At 44.0% G+C, this 19,316-nt stretch overlaps 3 protein-coding genes across 8 annotated transcripts in view; 2 read left to right on the forward strand and 1 right to left on the reverse strand.

Moving 5' to 3' along the window:
- Positions 1-1,493, forward strand: part of DDC (dopa decarboxylase) — an 80,240-nt gene extending 78,747 nt beyond the window's left edge. The window contains exon 15 of the mRNA XM_041123090.1: positions 1,414-1,493. The gene's annotated coding sequence lies outside the window, so the exon portion shown is untranslated. The remainder of the gene's footprint in view (positions 1-1,413) is intronic.
- On the reverse strand, positions 160-4,190 carry LOC115340065. The gene is made up of 4 exons (XM_030010856.1): positions 4,172-4,190; positions 2,896-3,071; positions 2,197-2,353; positions 160-1,824 (listed from the first exon to the last, which is right to left on the reverse strand). Exons 1-4 carry the CDS (start codon positions 4,188-4,190, stop codon positions 1,448-1,450), a joined length of 729 nt encoding a protein of 242 aa, XP_029866716.1. The 3' UTR covers positions 160-1,447.
- Positions 1,632-19,316, forward strand: part of FIGNL1 (fidgetin like 1) — a 46,900-nt gene continuing 29,215 nt past the window's right edge. Inside the window, exons 1-3 of one of the 6 annotated variants that reach the window (XR_003923236.2) lie at positions 2,450-2,598; positions 5,050-7,526; positions 8,563-12,581. Coding sequence is in view for 4 of the 6 variants with exons in the window: in XM_041123076.1 (XP_040979010.1) it covers positions 5,058-7,133 (2,076 nt within the window). In the remaining 2 variants the exon portion in view is untranslated. Of the gene's footprint in view, positions 1,694-2,449; positions 2,603-5,049; positions 7,759-8,562; positions 12,582-19,316 lie in introns of those variants that run through there. The other 5 variants (XM_041123076.1, XR_003923235.2, XM_030012900.2 and 2 more) reach the window with 5 other exon arrangements.

A 19,316-nucleotide genomic window follows, 5' to 3' on the forward strand; every position in this document is an offset into this window, starting at 1 on the left:
ATACAAAACAAGTGATGCACAATGCATTGCTCACCACCTGCCGACTGGTGCCCAGTGAGTTCCTGAGCAGCGATTCCCCCCAGGCCAACTCCCCCCAGTTTATATACTGGGCATGACATCACATGGTATGGAATACCCGTTTGGGTCAGCTGTCCTGGCTGTGTCCCCTCCCAACTTCTGTGCTCCTCCAGCCTTCTTGCTGGCTGGGCATGAGGAGCTGAAAAATCCTTGACTTGGTATAAACACTACTTAGCAACAACTGAAAACATCAGTGCGTTATCAACATTCCTCTTATACCAAACTCAAAACATAATGCTGTACCAGCTACTAGGAAGACAATTAACTCTATTCCAGCTGAAACCAAGACAGCCGCTTTAGTATTCAGTCTCTCATACCCTCTTTTCCCCACGTGATAATTCCTTTGTAGAGTATTAATGTTAGGTCATCTGACAGTGGAATCTGGGCTATGTAATCAACTCAAGAACAAAAGTGTTGAACATTTTGAAAGAAGAACCTAACTGCTGTTTCTGTTCTGTAGCTTTGCAACATACCTGTAAGCAAAAAATACTGTATGAATAGTTAATATGTGAACCTGGATTTATTGTGCCCTGTGTGCAAAAGTTAATGCAGTCTGTGCCAATTAATACTGTTCGATGTTAAAAATAATTACCAAATCTCAGAATTGTACTTTAGTAGAATATCCACATCTCAAGGGAGACAGTGCGGCTGCTAGAGAAGGAGGGAAAAAAGTAACTTTTCAGCAACCATTTTTTTTTTTTTTTAAATAGTAGAGTGCTAGTACAATGCTTACATTCTTAGTAATAATGACAGATTATGAATATATTTATTATTGATGGGGAAATATTGAAAAGATAACGTATTTATAAAAGTATTGTTAATATATTATACTCTGAACTGCATTATAATTATTAAATTTCTAATTTTCTCTTGCCTTTACATGTAAGATTCTGCTCATGCTGGTTGTTTTTTTGTTGTTGATGTCTCCTGTAAGGATACCATATTTGATGAGTAGTACCCACATTGCAGTTGCCTTACAACAGCAGTCTAAACCCTGAGACATGCGTAAACTTGAATTGCTCAAAGACGGGAGCAAATGAGAAATACAACTGAGAACCGTGAAGACCAGGGTGGTGGGGGCAGATTAAATACCCACCGGTGGATGCTATCTACATAGCATATGTAGAGTCTGTATGACCTTAATGGAAAGATAATCAGACGTTTAGTGCTTTTTTATTGTAATTTGTGAGCTGTCGAGTTCCTTTAAAATCTGTATCCAAAGCGTACTAAACAGACATGTAGGTTTTAATTGGCAGCATTAATAAATGGAAACAAAACTATGACTATTGTCTGTCTTTGCTCTTAACCAAGCTTTTCCCATTTTATTCATGCCAGATGCGCTGTAAGGGGTCCAGCTTCCCCACTCGGGTTACGTCAGTGCCCTGATTTTCATCATCGGTGACTTGTTCTCAACGTGTTCTTCGAACAAATTACTTTTCAAATTAGAGTTCCCGTGGGAAGTTTCCTCCCCAGCAACACGAGTCTGAAAAATACGGGGCCGTAACCAGGGTTGATGCCGACCCTTCCGTAAAGTTCCGCGTGGTCCTGCAGCTGGATCTACCGCTGGAGCCAGCCGCCCGGCTTCAGCTGTGGTTTGCGGCTCAGGCGCCATCAGGTAGGAGAAGGCAGCGGCCCGTTTCGTTAAGCCCTGCGCGGCTGCAGCCCGCGCTCCCGAGGGGAGCTCGCAGCCGCAGGCTCCTTCGCTCCCTGCCCCTGCGCAACCCACGGGAAATCGGGCGAGCACGCCTTGGGGGAAACTCGATGGCAGCAAGCGTTACAGAGGATACACGTTAGCCCAAGTTTGTCTTAGGTGATGGCTCGCAGAGTTTGAGGACAGACAGTTTAATGTGCTGCCTGCGCTGCTGGTGTAACAAAAGCCTGACAGTAACTGCAAGAAGTGTTTCTCACAGGAAATTAAACGTTCACCCACGCAGAAGTGACTGTGTTAATACCAGAGGCGTGACTGCAGCGTAGCGTGCTGATTTGCATCTAGATCGGTGCGCTAATTTGACGGTGGGTCGGCCCGATGCAGCTAGGGCCTCCGCGACCAGGTTCAGTTCGCGGGATGCCTCCACCCGGGCCACCGCCTTTTGCCCTGCGAGGCACCGTGTTACTCACCAGGCAGTCCGGCCGCTGCTGCCGGGACCTTTCTCAGAGTTTTTCTCCCCAAAAGGCCCGTCCAGCAGCAGGCCCGCCGCCCGCCTGGGCCGAGGGCGGTCGCTGAGGCGAGGGGCGGCGCCTCCGCCCCGCCCTTCCCGAGGCACGGACCCCGCGTCTATTGGAGGGCGCGCGCCTCCGGCGCAGCCAATAGGGAGCGGGGAAGGCCCCGCGTGCAGGCCTCGCTCCGCCCGCCCTCCGGCTCCCCGCCCTTCCCGGAGCCCCCGGAGCCCCTTTTCCAACTCGGCCCGCCCTCCCGATCTCGGATTGGCTGCATCTCCCGGCGCCCTGTTATCCGATTGGCGGGGCCCGGGGCAGAGCGGGCGCGGGATCCGCTGAGGCGGCTGGCGGCGGCCGTGGCCGGTGGGTGCGGGTGCGGGTGCGCGCGCGGCGGCGGGTCGGGGGGCGGGATTGGGGCGGCCGCCGCGGCCCCGGCCGCTGGGGGGGCGGTTGGCGACCGTTGGCGACCGTTGCGCCCCCTCCCCTCGCGCGTGAGGGCCCTCGCTGCGCTCCCGCGGCTGAGCCCGCCCGGCCCGGCCCGGCCCAGGCCGAGGTGGCGGGGAGAAGGCCTCAGGGGAGCCCTCGGGGCTCCGGTCTCGGTTTCCCCGGCCCCGGTGTGGCGAGGGGCCGGGGGGGGGGGGGGGGGGGGGGGGCGCTGACTTGCGCGATAGCTGGTGCCAGCGCGGGCCCCCGAGCTGAACCGGTGTCCGCCACACCTGGGAACGGTTTATGGCCGCCCGCGCAGGCGTTTGTTTTACTCTTGGCGAGAAACAGTGAGACTACGAGGACAACCTGTAGTGAACGAGGATAGGGAGAGGATTTGGTCGTAGGAGGCACTTAAGAGGAAAAAATCAAACCGAAACTTTAAACTAGCTGCCACTGCTCGCTTGTTATGACCTTCCCTCCGTGCTGCGAGGATGGTTACTACATCTTTAGGAAGTGGTGGCGAACTTGAGATTTTGTATTCTGAATGATGTCAATCTACGGACACATCTCATGGGAGCAAACGCCTGCTACTAAACTTCTTCGGAACTTAGCTTTTATGTTTTGTAAGATGTTTTTGATTCAACAGCTACAAAAAAGTGATATGCACAGTGACAGTTATTCAGTGTGTTGTTTAGTAGTTGCGTAGAGAAATAAAAGGCTGCGGCCCTCTATCTCCTCTTTGCCTGTCACTCAGCTGCAGATGGATTGTGGTGGGAATTTGCACCTCATTCAGTAGGCGCAAGTTAGACTTCTCACAGTCCAAAAGTTGACAGTAATTTTTCAGAGGAAGTCTTATTTTTGTGTTGTTTTTTTGGTTTGTTTTTTTTGTTTTTTTTTAATTGGCTTCCCGTGTAAAGGCACTGAATTTGCAGGTAAAATTTACTTTTCTAAACAGTTCTACAAAGTTGGGCTGAAGTCCAAAAAAATCCAAACCAAAATAACTTATCTCCTTATTGTTTATTATGTGTAACCCCTCCTGCCATAATCATACTGTGCTCTCTGTTGTCTAACACTGACGCAAGACTTCTTGAAAGTAAATAGAGAGGACACCCCCCCATCCCGGAATCTTTCAGCTCTGTCTCCCCAGTCTTGTGTGTACATTACACCTGCACCGTAATTGCACTCATACATAGTCTGTAGCTGAATCGGTAGAAGATTGCAAGTTGGCTCGTACCGTGTTGGAAGGGGTGCAGAATATATGGATGTCTGCTTTTTAACTATTTTCTGGCTGGACCATCCCTGTACATATTGAAGTTAAAAAAGAAGAAATTAGAATTTGATGTATTTCGGTCATATCGTATATTAGACGTATGTCCCTTATGGACAGATGAAAAGATCGGAATTACTGTGTGTTACGAGCTTTCTGCAAACCCTGTTGAGGCAGTGGTAGGTTTCTCATAATTTTGCTTGTGCCTGTGTCTCTTCTGAAATAATGAATTCTTGATGTTACCAGAAATATCTCTGCACATGGTACCTTGCAGAGAAAGACTTCTTTGAAAATGCATCGTAAACATGAGCATATCTTTTCACGTCTAGCAAAATGCTCCTTCCTAGCCAAATGTCATCTTTCCTATTTAAAAAATCACTGAAGGAATTTAAATTCTGCTTTCTTAGGCTGAGAAACAAGCATTGCTTTAAACACCCAAGAGCTTTGTTTCTCTAAAATGGGGACCTTTTAGTACGTTCTAAATGGAATAAATCGTTTTGAACATTTACTATGAATCTGTAAATATTTTCTTAATCTGAAAGTTTACTACACTCGGGCTTATTCCTTCCACTTTTACCTCCCCTCAGGGACTTTGCACATAGTTTTATTTATTAGCTTCATTGTTTCATTTTTATTGCCATCACTGTAAGAAATTTCATCATTCTGACAGTGATGTGTAATCTGTCCTCCTCTGCACTGTGCTGTATTCTGTCAAATAAGAGTGAAAGCACTGGTGATTTCGTTTAACAAGGCCAATTTTTGTTTGGCCATCTGTTACCATTCTTTGCAGTCTACTTACCTCCCCAGGAGACCTCTGGTTAGAAGTAAACTCTCTCTCTTTTTTTTTTTTTTTTTTTTTTTTGTCATCTTCTTTTCTTTCTTTGAACAAGGAAGAAAAGAGAACCTCAGTTTAAATGGCTTTACACCACAAGGCTGGTTGCTTTTTGAAAATGGTAAAGTGTCCAGACAGGCTAAGTAATTTACAAGACCTACTTGCTATTTCTCTCAATTTAAAATACTGTATGTTTTCATGTATACGTATTTAGGAAAGGGGGAAAGCAGCCAAAGCAAATAGCTGTGAAATGCATTTTGTAACAGCAGGTATTTTATGTGTGTTTCAGTTTCAGTGATGGAAACCCCCACTCACAGCACCGTGCACCTGAGCGACTGGCAGAAAAGTTACTTCGCTATTACCTCTGGCACCTGCACACCTGCACAGAAGGCAGATGAATACCGTGCCAAAATCCTGCATATTCAGTATGCATGGGCAAACTCCGAGATCTCTCAGGTCTGTGCTGCCAACCTGTTTAAAAAATATGCAGAGAAATACTCTGCAATTATTGACTCTGACAACATAGAGACTGGCTTGAATAACTATGCTGAAAACATTTTGACTTTGGCAAAGTGTCAGCAAAATGACAGTGACAAGTGGCAATCTGCCTTGACAACAGATAATGTATTTGAATTAAAGTGTGTGCAAGAGAGGATGCAGGCTGGCAAAAATTTCCAAAGCTCTCAGATGGCACCGACAGATGCCTGTGTACTAGCTGATAAAGGGGTCAGTGCCTCTGCTGCTCCAGGTCTTCCTAAACTCGGTATCTTCAGCAGTGCCAGAGAGACTGAGCTCTGTGCTGGCTCAGCAAAATGTGCAAGTCGGGGGCCAGAGCTCCTTGAGAATCCCTCATCTTCAAAGTCTCTTCAAAGCAGCGTGCCTCTTGTGACCAAAGCTTTGGATACACTTCCTGCCTCTTCAGCTTCCTTAAATGAACAGGTTCCTACAGGTTTCCAGGCAACCCCTCTATTTGCAAGTAAAGAAGTGGCAAGTAGTAGTTCTCTGAAAATGTCAGGTAACTGTCGCGATGGACAAAATTTGTCTCTTTCGAATCAGTCAGCTGTACCTGCATGGTCCACAAGTTCTGGAAAAAGAAAAGCGTTTTATGGTCTGGCTGATGAAGGCAGCACGGTGATTCCTAGCCTTGCCCCATGCCAGGCTTCCATTAGTACAGAAACCAGTAGTTTTTCAGGGTATAGAAACAGAAATGAAGAGAGCGGTGTTCCTGGTTTTAGAACTGCAAAAGAACAGCTGTGGGTGGATCAGCAAAGGAAATCTCAAAACCTACCCCAGCGTGCACCAGTCTCGTCATATGGAGGTGTAAAAAAATCACTGGGTGCAGGCAGATCTCGGGGTCCGTTTGGCAAATTTGTTCCTCCAGTTCCAAAACAAGATGGAAACGAAAACGGAGGAGCACAGTGTAAGCCTCGTGCAAGAGGACCAACAGATCCATCGCTGCCTGTAGATGAACGACTGAAAAACATAGAACCAAAAATGGTTGAACTCATTATGCACGAGATCATGGACCATGGGCCTCCTGTCAGCTGGGATGACATTGCCGGAGTTGAATTTGCTAAAGCCACTATAAAAGAAATAGTAGTCTGGCCTATGCTGAGGCCAGACATCTTCACTGGGTTACGTGGTCCTCCTAAAGGAATTCTTCTCTTTGGCCCCCCTGGGACTGGCAAGACTCTTATAGGCAAGTGCATCGCATGCCAGTCTGGAGCAACTTTTTTTAGCATCAGTGCCTCTTCTCTGACTTCCAAATGGGTAGGCGAGGGGGAAAAGATGGTCCGTGCGCTGTTCACTGTGGCGCGATGTCAACAGCCAGCAGTGATTTTCATTGATGAAATTGATTCTCTGTTGTCTCAGCGTGGAGATGGGGAGCACGAGTCGTCGAGAAGGATAAAAACTGAATTTCTGGTCCAGTTAGATGGGGCAACAACCTCCTCTGAAGATCGTATTCTAGTGGTTGGAGCAACAAATCGACCCCAAGAAATCGATGAAGCTGCCCGAAGGAGACTAGTGAAGAGACTGTACATTCCTCTTCCAGAAGCCTCAGCTAGGAAGCAGATTGTCACCCGTCTAATGTCAAAGGAGCACTGCTCCCTAAATGAAGAGGAAATCGAACTCATAGTTAAGAAATCGAGTGGATTTTCAGGGGCAGACATGACACAGCTCTGTCGAGAAGCTTCTCTGGGCCCTATCCGCAGTCTTCAGTCCACGGACATTGCAACCATCATGCCAGACCAAGTACGGCCTATTGCTTTCCTGGACTTTGAGAGTGCCTTCAGAACCGTGCGGCCCAGCGTCTCCTCGAAGGACCTAGAGCTGTATGAAACCTGGAACCAGACATTTGGCTGCGGTAGATAATTGTATCCTAACTGTTCCGCAGAAATATTTCTTTAGCACCATCACGTATTAAACCCACAATAATTTAGAGTGTCTGCACTTCTTTTTGTTTCTGTCTTTGAAATCTTCTTACTTTATGCCAGCAGATGTCTAGGCCCTGGCCTGAGGCTTCGCCAACTGAAAAGACCGTGAGAAACTGCTGGTCACGATACAAGAAACTGCTGAACACAAGCAATGGAGTGAGAAGCTGACAAAAATTACAGATAGCTGCTGTGAAAGGTGGACGAATTTCACTGATGTTTAAGGGGAAGATGGTCAAACCTCACATATAATTGAAGGGAGTATTGGGGGCAATCTCGCAAGGCCCACCGCTGTCCTGTGTCAGTAATGCCATGCAAGGCTGAGCGGACCCAGGTAATGTTATCAGAAATACCAATTTTAGGTAGGGATGTAGCAAAACTGGGACCGATGGGGGAAAAGTAGTTAGGGGTGCATTGTTTGGGAGGAAACAGGAGCGGAGGAAGGGAAGGGCCAAGGTGGATGTGGGAAAAACATGCATGGAAAAATAGAAGTGGGAGTAAAAGGGAATGGTCTCGTGTAAGCAGTGCTCTGGTCTGAGCGTCTAATTAAATACTTTTACTGATGATTTTCTGCTTGACCTTGCTTTCTGTGCTGCATCTGCGTGTGTGGATGTGTGTTACAGGAGGACTGGGCACCTGCAGCTGGAGAAGACGCCATGGGTCATGGGGGCTCTCAGATCTGAGGGCCAGCCATGGGCTAGCCAATGCGTTTATAACCAGATGCTGTAGGGATCCCGGTGGGCGTGCAAACTTAACTGACAAAACTCGCTAGCAAACTTCAAGCTGGACTAGCTGGCAAGTAGGAGAAAAAAAAACCAGCATCTGGAAAAAGCCCAGATGTAAGCCAGTGGCAGGGTAAGGGCGCTCAGGGTCTGGGCATGGATATTAGATGAACTTAAATCCCGTGGCAGTGTTTGAAGGCTCCGTGAGCGCGGTGTCCTTGTGCAGCTGGAGAGTGCGGGGGCCTGCGTGCATCGCTGGTGAGCTTCAGTCCAGTGCGGCTGGAGATTAGGGACAAGATTGGGGCTGTGTTGTTGGGTTTATGTCGGCGCATTTGCTGTGTGTGTGCTGGTAAAGGCACTGCTTGCTCTGTCCTCGTCTGTGTGTGTGTGTTTGTGTGTATCTGCTGGTTTGGATTAGGGGCTTAGCCTCGCTCCTGGCTGGACCTGCAAGCAAAAACAGCAGCAGCTGCATCTGTCAAACTAAGATGGGAGAAGCCTTATTCTCAGAGAGCACCCCATTGGGCGCTCGTGGCCAGGAGGGAAAAATCCCATGTTCCAACATCGGCTGGGTTCCGCTGCTCCTTAAAAAGTCTCCATGCAACAATGCTAAAATTCCTAGCTAGCTTGTATTTGATGTTCTTACCTAAGGTCTGAAAGAAGCACACAGCCTTTTCTTCACATTACCTGTCCTCGCCCACTGGCTGGAGAGAGCTGCCCCTGAATGGAAAACAAGAGCTTTCCTTTGGATTCTTTCGTTGATGTGGCAGAGCTGGCTGCTGTGGTGTCCATGCTTTATTTTCTGTTTCTGTAAAGCACTTTTTCTCCTATTGGGGAAAATGCAGAGCTTAAAAGCTGGTCTTACTTAGGTTTTCTAAAAATGGATAAATGCTCTTTAGCTAGCATTTTTTTAAAGCCATTTGGGAACTACAGGGACTCTGAGGCGATAGTGAACCTTGAATTCAGAATAATTGGGAAGGCTTGGCATTTCTTAGAGCTCATCCTGATTTAAACATAAAAAAGTCAGTTCTATTCTTGGCTTATGTTTTTTGTAAAGTCTGGTATGCATTAGACATTGTTTTGCAGAGATGTAAAAATTCAGGTATGCGAATTTATCTTAATTTCTGAAATAGTGAAAGTAGAATAATTAGATTATTTTGTAAGAATAAATGTGTGGTGTGGTCCAAACTGATTGACTTTTGTGCCACTTGGGTAAAGATTATGAGATTAAATCTGCTCTTACAAGTTTAGTATTGGAGAGCTATAAACATGTACTGGGTAAGATTTTTGCTCTCTCCAAACATCTCTCCAACTGTAATGAAAACATGTTCTTTAAAATTTTTTCTCAGGCAAGTGAATGAAAAGCACAGAGAATTTTAGTTGTTTAGTAAAACCTAAGGGTTCTTCCAAGGGTAATAAAACCCTTATGTATGATTAAATAATAGCCTTATTTATGCTGGGAATTATTCTGGTATGCTATGTGAGCATACTGTGCTCATCTATGTATCTGAATATTCATATTTTAATGGAAATGGCTCTACTGAAAGGACCAGTGAGAATGCACATGATGATAGAGAATAAAACACCTCCTAAGATGACAAGGACTGGGAGAGGAATGCTGTGCCACTGTATTTGTCTCCTGCAAAGTGGAACTTGGGAGAGAGAAAAAGTAGAGACATAGCACCAGGCAGGAGTATCCGTTACTCATTACTTGAATTACACGAACATGCTTTTGTTTTAGAAAACATATGGAAACAGTGAAAGGGAACGCTAGGTAAAGCTTATTCTTTTTCTTTTTTAGTAATGATGCAGGTAATATGACTATCTCTTCAGCCATCCAGCAATATTCAGGCTTTGCTGCAGGACTCACAAGTCATCAGGACTTCCAATATTAGCCCAATACGTATTTCATAACCCACTCTAACAGTGCCACCGAACAAGAGATTAGATCACCAGTAGCATAATTTCACAAAATATAGAAAATTGCACAAAAGTAGGGCATGATTGTAATTTAAGGGAAATGGTGCAGATAAATCCACTTTAATGGTTCTGTTTAGTGTATGCATAAACCTATGTACTTCATTATTTATTCTTTTTGGCTGGCTGAACTTTGTAAGAAGAAATACAGGACTGTCCTCTGGTTTTGTGGTTCAGTCACATTTGGTGCGCAATCTCTTAGTTTCTCTTAAATAAAGGTAAATAATTGCAGTCCTGGAAAAGTGAGGTCTTATTAATAATCAAGACAATTCAGACTCTTCATTTTCTCAGTGCATCTTGTATTTGAGTTAGCTAAACTGTCTTAGAGCAGTTTGAAATCCCCAGATGAATTTTCATTTATAGAAAATTGTGGCAACAGAAGTAGGTAAAAAGCTGATGAAGCAGCAGCAATGATCATCATCTGCTAATGGCAAGTGGATGAAAACCAGACTGGACTCTTAAGAACATCGTTAAGATTGTCTGTTGAAATAAGGCAATTTCTGGTTTTCTTATAGAAATTATGGAACTACTCCCAAGCCAACATGTAATTGGAAAAAAACGCACCAAAAAACCAAACAAAACCCCACTTTTCCCATTAAAGTTATAATTTTGGTGGCAGTGAGGGATTGGTCTTGGTGAGCACTGACATTTACTAAGACTTAGAAGATGCTTTGAACGGTAGATATACAAACGCTTGCGCTTGTCTTCAAACACATGAGTGCGTATTCCTTTGAAATTTAAATGAAAGGTTGGGCTTGGGAGAGTTTTGAAAGAAGGCTCACGAGTAGTTTTCTTGCCTAATGAGATACTCTGGTAGGTTAACCCTGGCTCACGGCCAGGTGCCCACCCAGCCCCTCACTCGCTCCCCTTCCTCAGTGGGACGGGGGACAGAAAATAGGATGAGGGAGCTTGTGGGCCGAGATAAAGGCAGGGAGATCTCTCACCGGTTGCCATTGTGGGCAAAAGTGACTCGGCTTGGGGAATTTTAACTTATCGCCAACTAAAATAGATTTGGGTAGTGAGAAGCAAAAAAAGACAAACGTTGAAACGCCGCCTTTCCTCCTTGCTGTCCCAGACTCGACTTCGCTCCCAGCTCTCCTACCCTGCCGCCGCAGGGCGCGGAGGTGGGAGGTTGTGGTCAGTACGTAGCAGTTTCTCGCTGCAGCTCCTTCCCCCTGGTGTTTTCCTCTGCTCTGGCGTGGGTGCTCCGTGGACCACAGTTTCTTCAGGAGTATCCATCTGCTCCAGCATGGGCTGTCTGACGGGCTGCAGTGTGGGTATCTGCTCCAGCGTGGGTCCGTTGTAACCGGCTGTGTCCTGCACGGGGCAGCCCTTGGCCTCTTCCCACGGAAGCCTAAGAGTGCCTCTCCACTGGAGTTGAGTTAGTTTGTAGGCTTCATGGGTAGGGTGGCATCTTGTGTTCTGTCGTACTTCTGAACATACCACACTTTCCTTTGGCTACCGGTCTATGCAGCATAATCAAACATCCAAGCTAGAAATACAGCTGGGCTGTTCTCAGGCTTTTCCCCACAGCCATGTCAGACAAGCTTCCAGGAGCCGAGGCTTTCCTTAAATTGTGCCAATGATAGAAAATTCCAGTTTCAGATTAGCTTGCCTGCTTTTGGAACTGAATACTTCAATCTGAAATTCTCACTGGGCTTTGTAAAGTGGAAACGCCTGGGCACATGAAACTAAATGAGGGGTCTGCTAATGCATTGCTTTGAAAGACCATCTAGAATGGCTGTGTATTTACAGTCGGGAAGAAAAAGTAATGCTGGCTTTTTTTTTTTTAGAAGTAGATCACAAAATTCCAGGCAGTGGCTTGTGAAAATTCCTACCCAGTTCTTACAGGTTTCGAGTTCTGTACTGTGGATTAAAATGTAATGAGAGATGAAATTGCCTAGGCTTCTGCTTTTAAATTTAGAGTAGCTTCTATGTTTTTTTTTACTCCATTTACTCGTATTAGTAAAACTGTCTTTTGATAACTTTTTACCTACAGCAAGAGGAAAGGGTGTCTCTGTCAGTTGGGATGGTCCTTCTACCTAAACCTGTTACACAGAATCATTTCGATTAATAGGCCTCACCAGTTAGAAATATCACTTAGTGGTAGTGAAGACCTACAAGTCTGTTTTCTCCTTTTCCAAATAAGTAATTTTATTTTGTGCCAGTTACAACTAGTGACTGCTTATCCCTGCAGATCTGATGTAACCAATGAAATTTCTTACAAGAGTTGTCGTGAAATAGCTTGTGCTCATATACTTCATTCAATATTCTGAAGAAGGAGAACTTTGGCCTTCATTATTATTTCACCTATGGATTTTTTTTTTTTCCAAATATGAAAAGAAATAAGAAGAGGTGTGAGATACTGACATAGGGAGCTTGAATGCTCTTGATATAGTGTACTTCTTGCATACCAATTATTTGCACTATAGAATGGATATAGATTGTTATAGCAAAAGATATAGCCATGTAAGTAGAATTATAGAGACTCCTGATTTTTCTTAAATTATGGAGAATTTTTTTCCAGAGGGGGCATGGACTCTGGAAGCTGGTTTCTGCAAGCTATTCTGGTGCCAGCTACCACTAGAAAAAAGGGAGAAAATTCAAAAAGAATCAACAGAGAAAATTGAAAGGTGTTGTGGGGATATTGATTACATGTAAAGATGCAAATAAACATGTATACTTTGAAGTCATTTCAGCAATGATGATAATTTTTTCAATATCTGTTGATGGCTTAATGTTATATAAATGCATACATTTAGCAGTGATGGCATAAAAGTAGAAAAAAGAAAAAATTCCACTTTCAAGAAGGTCACAGAAACTCTGGGCTGGTATAGCTAAACAGGAGAGAAGGAAGAGGTAGAAAATATGCTTGTAGTGACAAAGGAGGAGGTAATAGGTAATTTGTTCCCAGGGTCTGTGATTAGTCTGTTATTTTCTGAACATCCCTTCTGATTTTTTTCACTGATTTTAATGATAAATTTAAGAGGTTTCACCCTGCTTAATGTGGTGCCTTACAGTCATATGACAGTGAGTCTTATAGTTGACTGAAAAAAATTAAATGTGCTAATTAAAACATTGTGATACCAGAAGTCGCTCCAAAACCAGAAGTTTCGCACCAAAGAAATGCAAGAGAACTCAAGATCAAATTTTCAGAAACTTTTGCTGTCATCTGCTAAAAATATATACTAATGCTCTGTCTGTAAATGTCTCAGAAGGGACGAACTTGAGCATGCTGGGGACTGCTCCATTGTAGTTTCATTAATGAAAACTATTTCTCGTGTGCTTTTACAAATAGTTATGGTAGTACAACTCCCCAAATAGTTACGACAGTACAACCCCCTCCTCTAGTGACCCCAGAGTAGGGATAATTTATGCCAGGGAATGTTACCTTTTATCTGTATAACCTACTCCCCATAAAAATGTATAGCTTTTAAAGAGTCTTATTGCCATTACAGCAGTGGGAAAGGAGTACCACCTTATTCATGTCACTATAGAGGGATACAGCCGTTGTCTGCAGGTGACTCCTCGTCATCCACAGGCTGGGGATATCCTTCCCACAGCGCTGTCAGCAGGAAGAATTGCATGATGGGATATGTGAGCCAGCTGAGCTCAAATGCTTTTGCTAGACATCTGCATTTAGGACAGGACTAAAGGGTGCCTGGCTCAGTCTATCCTATATAAGGTTTAGAAATTTATGGAGAAAAAATTGTCCGCAACAAATCCACTCCACTTCTAGTAGCAGCAGTCTTTTCAAGGGACAGTAACACCTCTGTTAGTGTTGACTTGATCTTTTTTACAGCCTGCCACCAGATGGAGATCTTTTCCCAAAGAAGTCCACCCAATTTCTTAAGGAAAGCCCAAGGGTAGTCAAAGTTAGTTTCCTTGTTTTGTCACTTAAAATCATCCAGTATTAATGACTTGTAACTGGCATTTTATTAAGGATTGTTGTTGATTCGTTGGGTGGACTTTGTTTTTCAAGAAGATTTTTTTGGAGGGAGCTGTGAAAACCAGCCTGACATCTCTAGAGCTCCCTATTTAACAAAGATAGGATTTTTAAAGATTAATTTTACCTTGTGTCTCAGGCTGTAGTATTACACTGGGGTTGGGAAACGAGGTGAAAATCCTGATACAGGGCATTTGTGTTGAAACCTATCCTTGATCTTAGGAATTTTAATAGCAGAGTCAATGAGCAGATATGAGCAGACTTCCATGCTGAAAATCCTGAAAAGGCTTTGAAATGTAGATACATAACAGGTAGGCAACAGGAGCCGAGTCCAATTAATTTAACAGTCTCAGTTCATTTAAGTTTTAGTTGATAGCAAATGGCACTTGTTTCTCTCTTCGTGTTGCCTCACAAGTAAAAATCATTAGTGCTTTTGTAATAGGGTTGAACATCTGGCACAACTCTTAACCCCAGCAGTGCAGGGAGCTTCTCCTGACCCACCTGACAGAAGTCCCAGAAGGTAGAACTCCTACGTGCTGGGTAATTAGTTAACTTCCTGGGTTATCCCTCTGCTAATGTTTGACTGAGTTCTCTGGGCAGCGTAAGGCACGTCCATCTGTGGTCGGTATTGTAGACAGTTTTCATTTTTTCAGTAAAACTGTCTTCTGATAACTTTTCAAAGTGGTTTCTTCAAACCCCTCGACAGATTTCTCCAGAGAAAGAATTCTCCAGAGCTGCTGAAGACTTCAGCCCCTTGAGCACGTTTCAAGTGAAAATAGCTGATGCCATCCATGATCTTTGATCAAGTATATTAAAAACCCATATATATTTAGATATAGGTGGCTAATACTGCTCTATCTTCCTGAGTCCCACAGTTTCTCACTTCCCTGCTTTGTGGGTCAGATGCTTTGCAGCCAATTTACATCAATTCCTGGCACTGTTTTTAAAGGAAGCAAGGGGGAACAGCGCAAAGTCTCACTTTCTGCCAACAACAGGAAGCGTACGCTCTTTGAGTCAGGCAGCTTGTTTCAGCCATGCCTTTTGTTGAACCAACAAATTGCTGGACTACAGATTCGGTCTTCAACACGGTAGCGCCGCTCGGCAAATCCCTGGAAAGGCAACGGCACAGAGCGGCGGCACGGGTGGTTGGGGGGAAAGCCATGTGCCGCTGCAATTCCCTTTTCGAAGGGAGCGTTCGCTTTAAAGACCAATCGTCTGAGGGAAGAGGGAGGAAATGGCGATAGCATCTCTCTCTTTTTCTGTCCTATGGGTCTGAACATGCTGCTACCGAAATCTTGCTAGGGGTGACGGCTGGAGGACTCCCCTGTTGGGATCTGGGATGATGCCATGTACCATAGCTGTCCTGCATATTGAATGGAGAGAGGTGCACTCTTGGATTCTGTACTTAATTTTTGTGTCTAAAGCAGGCTAAGGTACTCTGTGGGGTCTGGGAATTTGTTATGTAGTTTTCCGAGACTTCTGTAAGTCAGTCCAAAATCCCTATTTTATTTTTTCCTGATACATAGTTAAAATTGAAACTAATATGAGGCTACCTTAAAAAAAAAAAAGTGTAAATCCCTTCTGTGAAATATGCATCTTTGCAGGAGCTGTTTCCAGGCCCACTTTTTGTATGCTGATTGTACATGGCATTCGTACTATTCCTTTTTTTTTTTTCTTTCCTATCGGTGCAATAAAACTTTTTAGAAAGCTAACTGCAAAAGCCAGGGTTTTTTACATCTACCTTCATTCCTCCCAGTGTTTTCTTGATGCAGAGGCAGGCTTAGTCTAAAGCCAAGACTGAGCAAGGTGCAATTTTCTGAAGAAATTATTTTTCATATTTTGCTGCCCCCAAACACTTTTTTATATTGTGTAAATTTACTTTCCCTTCTCCACTGCTACCAAACCTCTGTGTGTTTGTTTCTTCTAGGTATTTCCTTTCCCACTACACGCTTGCAAACTTGCTAAGGCGTGCTGTGGGGCTGCGTACGCCCCTCGTGAGGGAAAGGGGTGTCTCGGGGTGCCTGGAGAACGCCCCCGAGGCGGTTGTCTGATGGCTAAGGGCCAGGGCCGGGGGGCTGCCTGCTTTCCCCCGGCAGAGTCCCGTGCCCTTGCTGCAGCTCGGGCGCTCGAGGAGCTGACGGGCTTCAGCGGGGCACGTCGCCGGCGGGAGAAGGGCTCCGACTGACGCGCTGTTCGGAGGCAGTCGCAGTGGGAGAGCTTAGAAAGCAAAGACCCTGCTAGCCTACCTAGGACAAAGCACTGATTCTGCTTCTCCGGAGGAAGAGCGCCGAGGCTGACCTCGGAAAGCACTGAGCGAGATGGGCCGTTTAACGTCCCGCGTTGGCATGGCGTGGGACAGCGAAGGGACTTGGCCCTCCATCCCCGCACGCCTTGTGGCGAGGCTCTGCTGAGAGCTGCTGAACGGCACCGTCCTCCCTCTTCTCACTGCCCCGGCACCTTTACCGTGCTGATATTAGTGCAATCTAGGGGTTGAGAAAAAGTAAGGTACTGATATAATCATGATATTCATAATATAAAATTATGGAAGCGGCCAGAGGCTTAGTAGCAAAAGTGCACAGCACAGTAAGATGTGGAAAGGATGGGTTTTTGAGTCGAATATTTCTCTAATTGCAAAGGAAATTAGGCAAGCAGTTTATGTAGGAGAAGCAGAACCAAAAGGAAAGCTCTTAGCTTTCCCCCTCTGCACATACTGTTTCTCCAGAGAAGCTGTGGTGATCCTGCAAAATTTGACAAGGAGGGTGTAACAAGTCCTTCCCTATTTTCTGGAAATCCCACCCTCTTTCCACAGCTTATCTGAAGTTTCTATTTTGCACGTTGGTATTTGTGCAAAGTTTCCAGTGAGCCTTCTGTTTTCTGTTGTAAATTAGCCTGCTAACTAAAGTTTCTCTTTCTTTGGAGCATAATATTTTCATGTGGCTATTGCCCTGTTGTTTTTTTGTTTGTTTTATTATTTTTCCCGAGGTAGTTGGGAGGGTAAATAGGCAGATTTTGCATTGTGGTTTTAAGGCTTAGAAAAGCATCCCAATTTGTTAAATCAGTTGGTTACCATAAAACTGTTACTTGAGCCGCTCATTATGAGTCCACAGGAAAACTGAGAGAGGGCCCTCAGTGCCGTACATCAGACTGAGAGCCCCTCTCCCAAAATTGTTTTCCTTTTATCTGTGCATCATTTAAAGACATTTGTAAGGCAAAAGCTGTCTAACTTCAACAACTGATCATGGAAAGGATTATGTATCTTTGTATGTTTGGTCAAAATATTCTGTAAATTTAGGTAACATAAGATGTTTTCACACACACACACAGGCACACACACACTTTGATGGAGTCTAAAGGCTGCATTCTTAGACCTGTGGCCTTTTTACAGCTCTTTGGAGTTAGTGCAAGGGTCTGCAAATATGGATTCTTGAGTTTACTACCCACTGAAGAGGAAGCCTAGTCTGTGGCTGGAAAATAAGCAAGTATTAGAAGACCTGGCTACTAATCCTGATTTTGTCAAAAACTTGTTGCATAATCTTGCGTAAGGAATTTAGGCTTTTTTTTGTGCTACTATTTCCCTTTCAGGGGAGGGGGAAGGATGTAATAGTTTCACAGTAGTGCTGCTGTTTACCAGCATTTCAGAAACTGTATCTTCAATTTTGGAAACTATAGAATAAATTTAAAGATAATATGATGAAATTATATTCCTTTTTGGTTCAGAGTAATTTCCATTTATTGTAATCTTACACGCCCCTCCCTCCCAAGTCAACAGAGCTACACACCTCCTGTGTTTGAAACAAAAATGGGTATTCTCCAGAACTGTGTGTCTCCAGAGACTGGGATATTGAGAGAAGAGAAATTTTTTTAACATTAATGACAACATGAAAGGAATTGTTAAAAAGGATTTACACTATGTAATTCTCTGCTTTGTCAGGTATTGAAGAAAAAAAGGAAGTATGAATGTATAGCGAGAACACCTGCATTGGCTGTCTGGATTTGGCCGGGGTGGGGGGGGGAAGTTGCTAAAATCCAAACAAAAAACAGTTTTAGTTCACAAATTGATTTTAGATTTAAGGATAATCAAGAGAAGAGGCCGACTCCTCCATAGTATAAAAGGCATGCAACTATTAAGAATGGTAGAATTTTTTTTTTTCCCCCTGAAATGCACTGGGTTTGGCTTTTCTTAATTTTGTGGTAATAACCCTTATGGTAGAGAGTAATTTCTTCACTGCTGAATTCAACGTGTTAATTTTTCCACCCAATCTTCTACCACCCTTCATTTCCCTTCTGGTCTTCCTATCACTTCTGGTACATTTGCCCCTACCTTCAATGACCAAATTATGATTCAGCTCTCAAGAGCTATTTAACAAAACTCAGGCAGATGCCTGTAGTCTCCTCCTCCTGGTTTAGGCTTTGGAATTTTGTTGAAAATGCTTAATTTTAGACTTCTTACTCTATTAATATGTGCGTTCCATTGTCTTCGTACAAACCAGTCTAGCTTTTCTTCTGGTGTATTTGTACTCTTTCTGCTGATCAGGATCCAGTCTTTGTTTAATGGTCAGTTAAATGCAATGTTGTTGTGACTTGGGGAGAAGCAGCATGCGGTACGTGCATGAACTGCAGGGTCTGTTAGTACTGTGTGTTCTTCAGCACCTTGATTATTTTCACTTATTCAGGTTTACCCTGGTTACTGCAGTAGAAATTCTCCTATCAGGGGCTCTCAAAATATCAGCATTTGACCTTATAAAACTGTTCTGTGTCTCAGCCAGCTTACATTTACAAAGGGATAGCGAGACAGATGTTTCCAAAGCAGAAGTAATCATTCTAATTTGTACCAATATTTAATGAGTCTAAAAAACCCCCTACATACATGTGTAAGTGTGTTAAGTGAATTTCCCATGTGCATTTGCTAGACTATGCAAATAAAATACTATATATATTATTAGTCTAGAACTAAGTGACTGGATGCAATGCAAAAATAAAGAGTTTGTGAATGTTTCAGAGTAGGACTTTTGAGGTGGGGAGGTAAATCACATATGTACTGTGCTAAAAAAAAAAAGTAAAATTCATATAACGATGCTTCTGTTAGTGCCTGCAAATATATATTTTCAGCAAGTATTTACTCCCTATTGGTTTTCTCCAACACAATGGAGAAATGAGCCTATATTCTCTCCCATGGCTACACACAGGAATCTCCCTAAGACAATAAAGGTACTTTTTTGTACACTACAACTATCAGTGAAACAAAAACAGAGTGTTTGAATCCAGATTTGAACCTGCCTTAATGTTAAGAGCTCTTTGGATCTCTGTTTTAATTTATATGATGTGTTAAGGCTGCAGTGTATTTAGTCCTTGTCAGTGCAACAAGAACACAATAAAGTAAAAGCTGTAGTCAAATAGGCATTACTACGTCCTTTGAAACAAAATAGGGAGGAGTAGAAAAAAAGAAACCCCTCCTTTGCTTGCACATCATATCTACGTGTTA

The sequence above is a fragment of the Aquila chrysaetos genome, chromosome 4, assembly GCF_900496995.4.
Source record: "Aquila chrysaetos chrysaetos chromosome 4, bAquChr1.4, whole genome shotgun sequence".
NCBI lineage: Eukaryota > Metazoa > Chordata > Aves > Accipitriformes > Accipitridae > Aquila > Aquila chrysaetos.

Coding starts and splice junctions, on each gene's coding strand:
- LOC115340065 (XM_030010856.1), bottom strand. Junction 2,354..2,895: donor TGGCACCAGCTATCGCGCAA/GTCAGCGCCCCC, acceptor GCCCTCCAATAG/ACGCGGGGTCCGTGCCTCGG. Junction 1,825..2,196: donor AGCAGCGGCCGGACTGCCTG/GTGAGTAACACG, acceptor GTTTCCCCCAAG/GCGTGCTCGCCCGATTTCCC.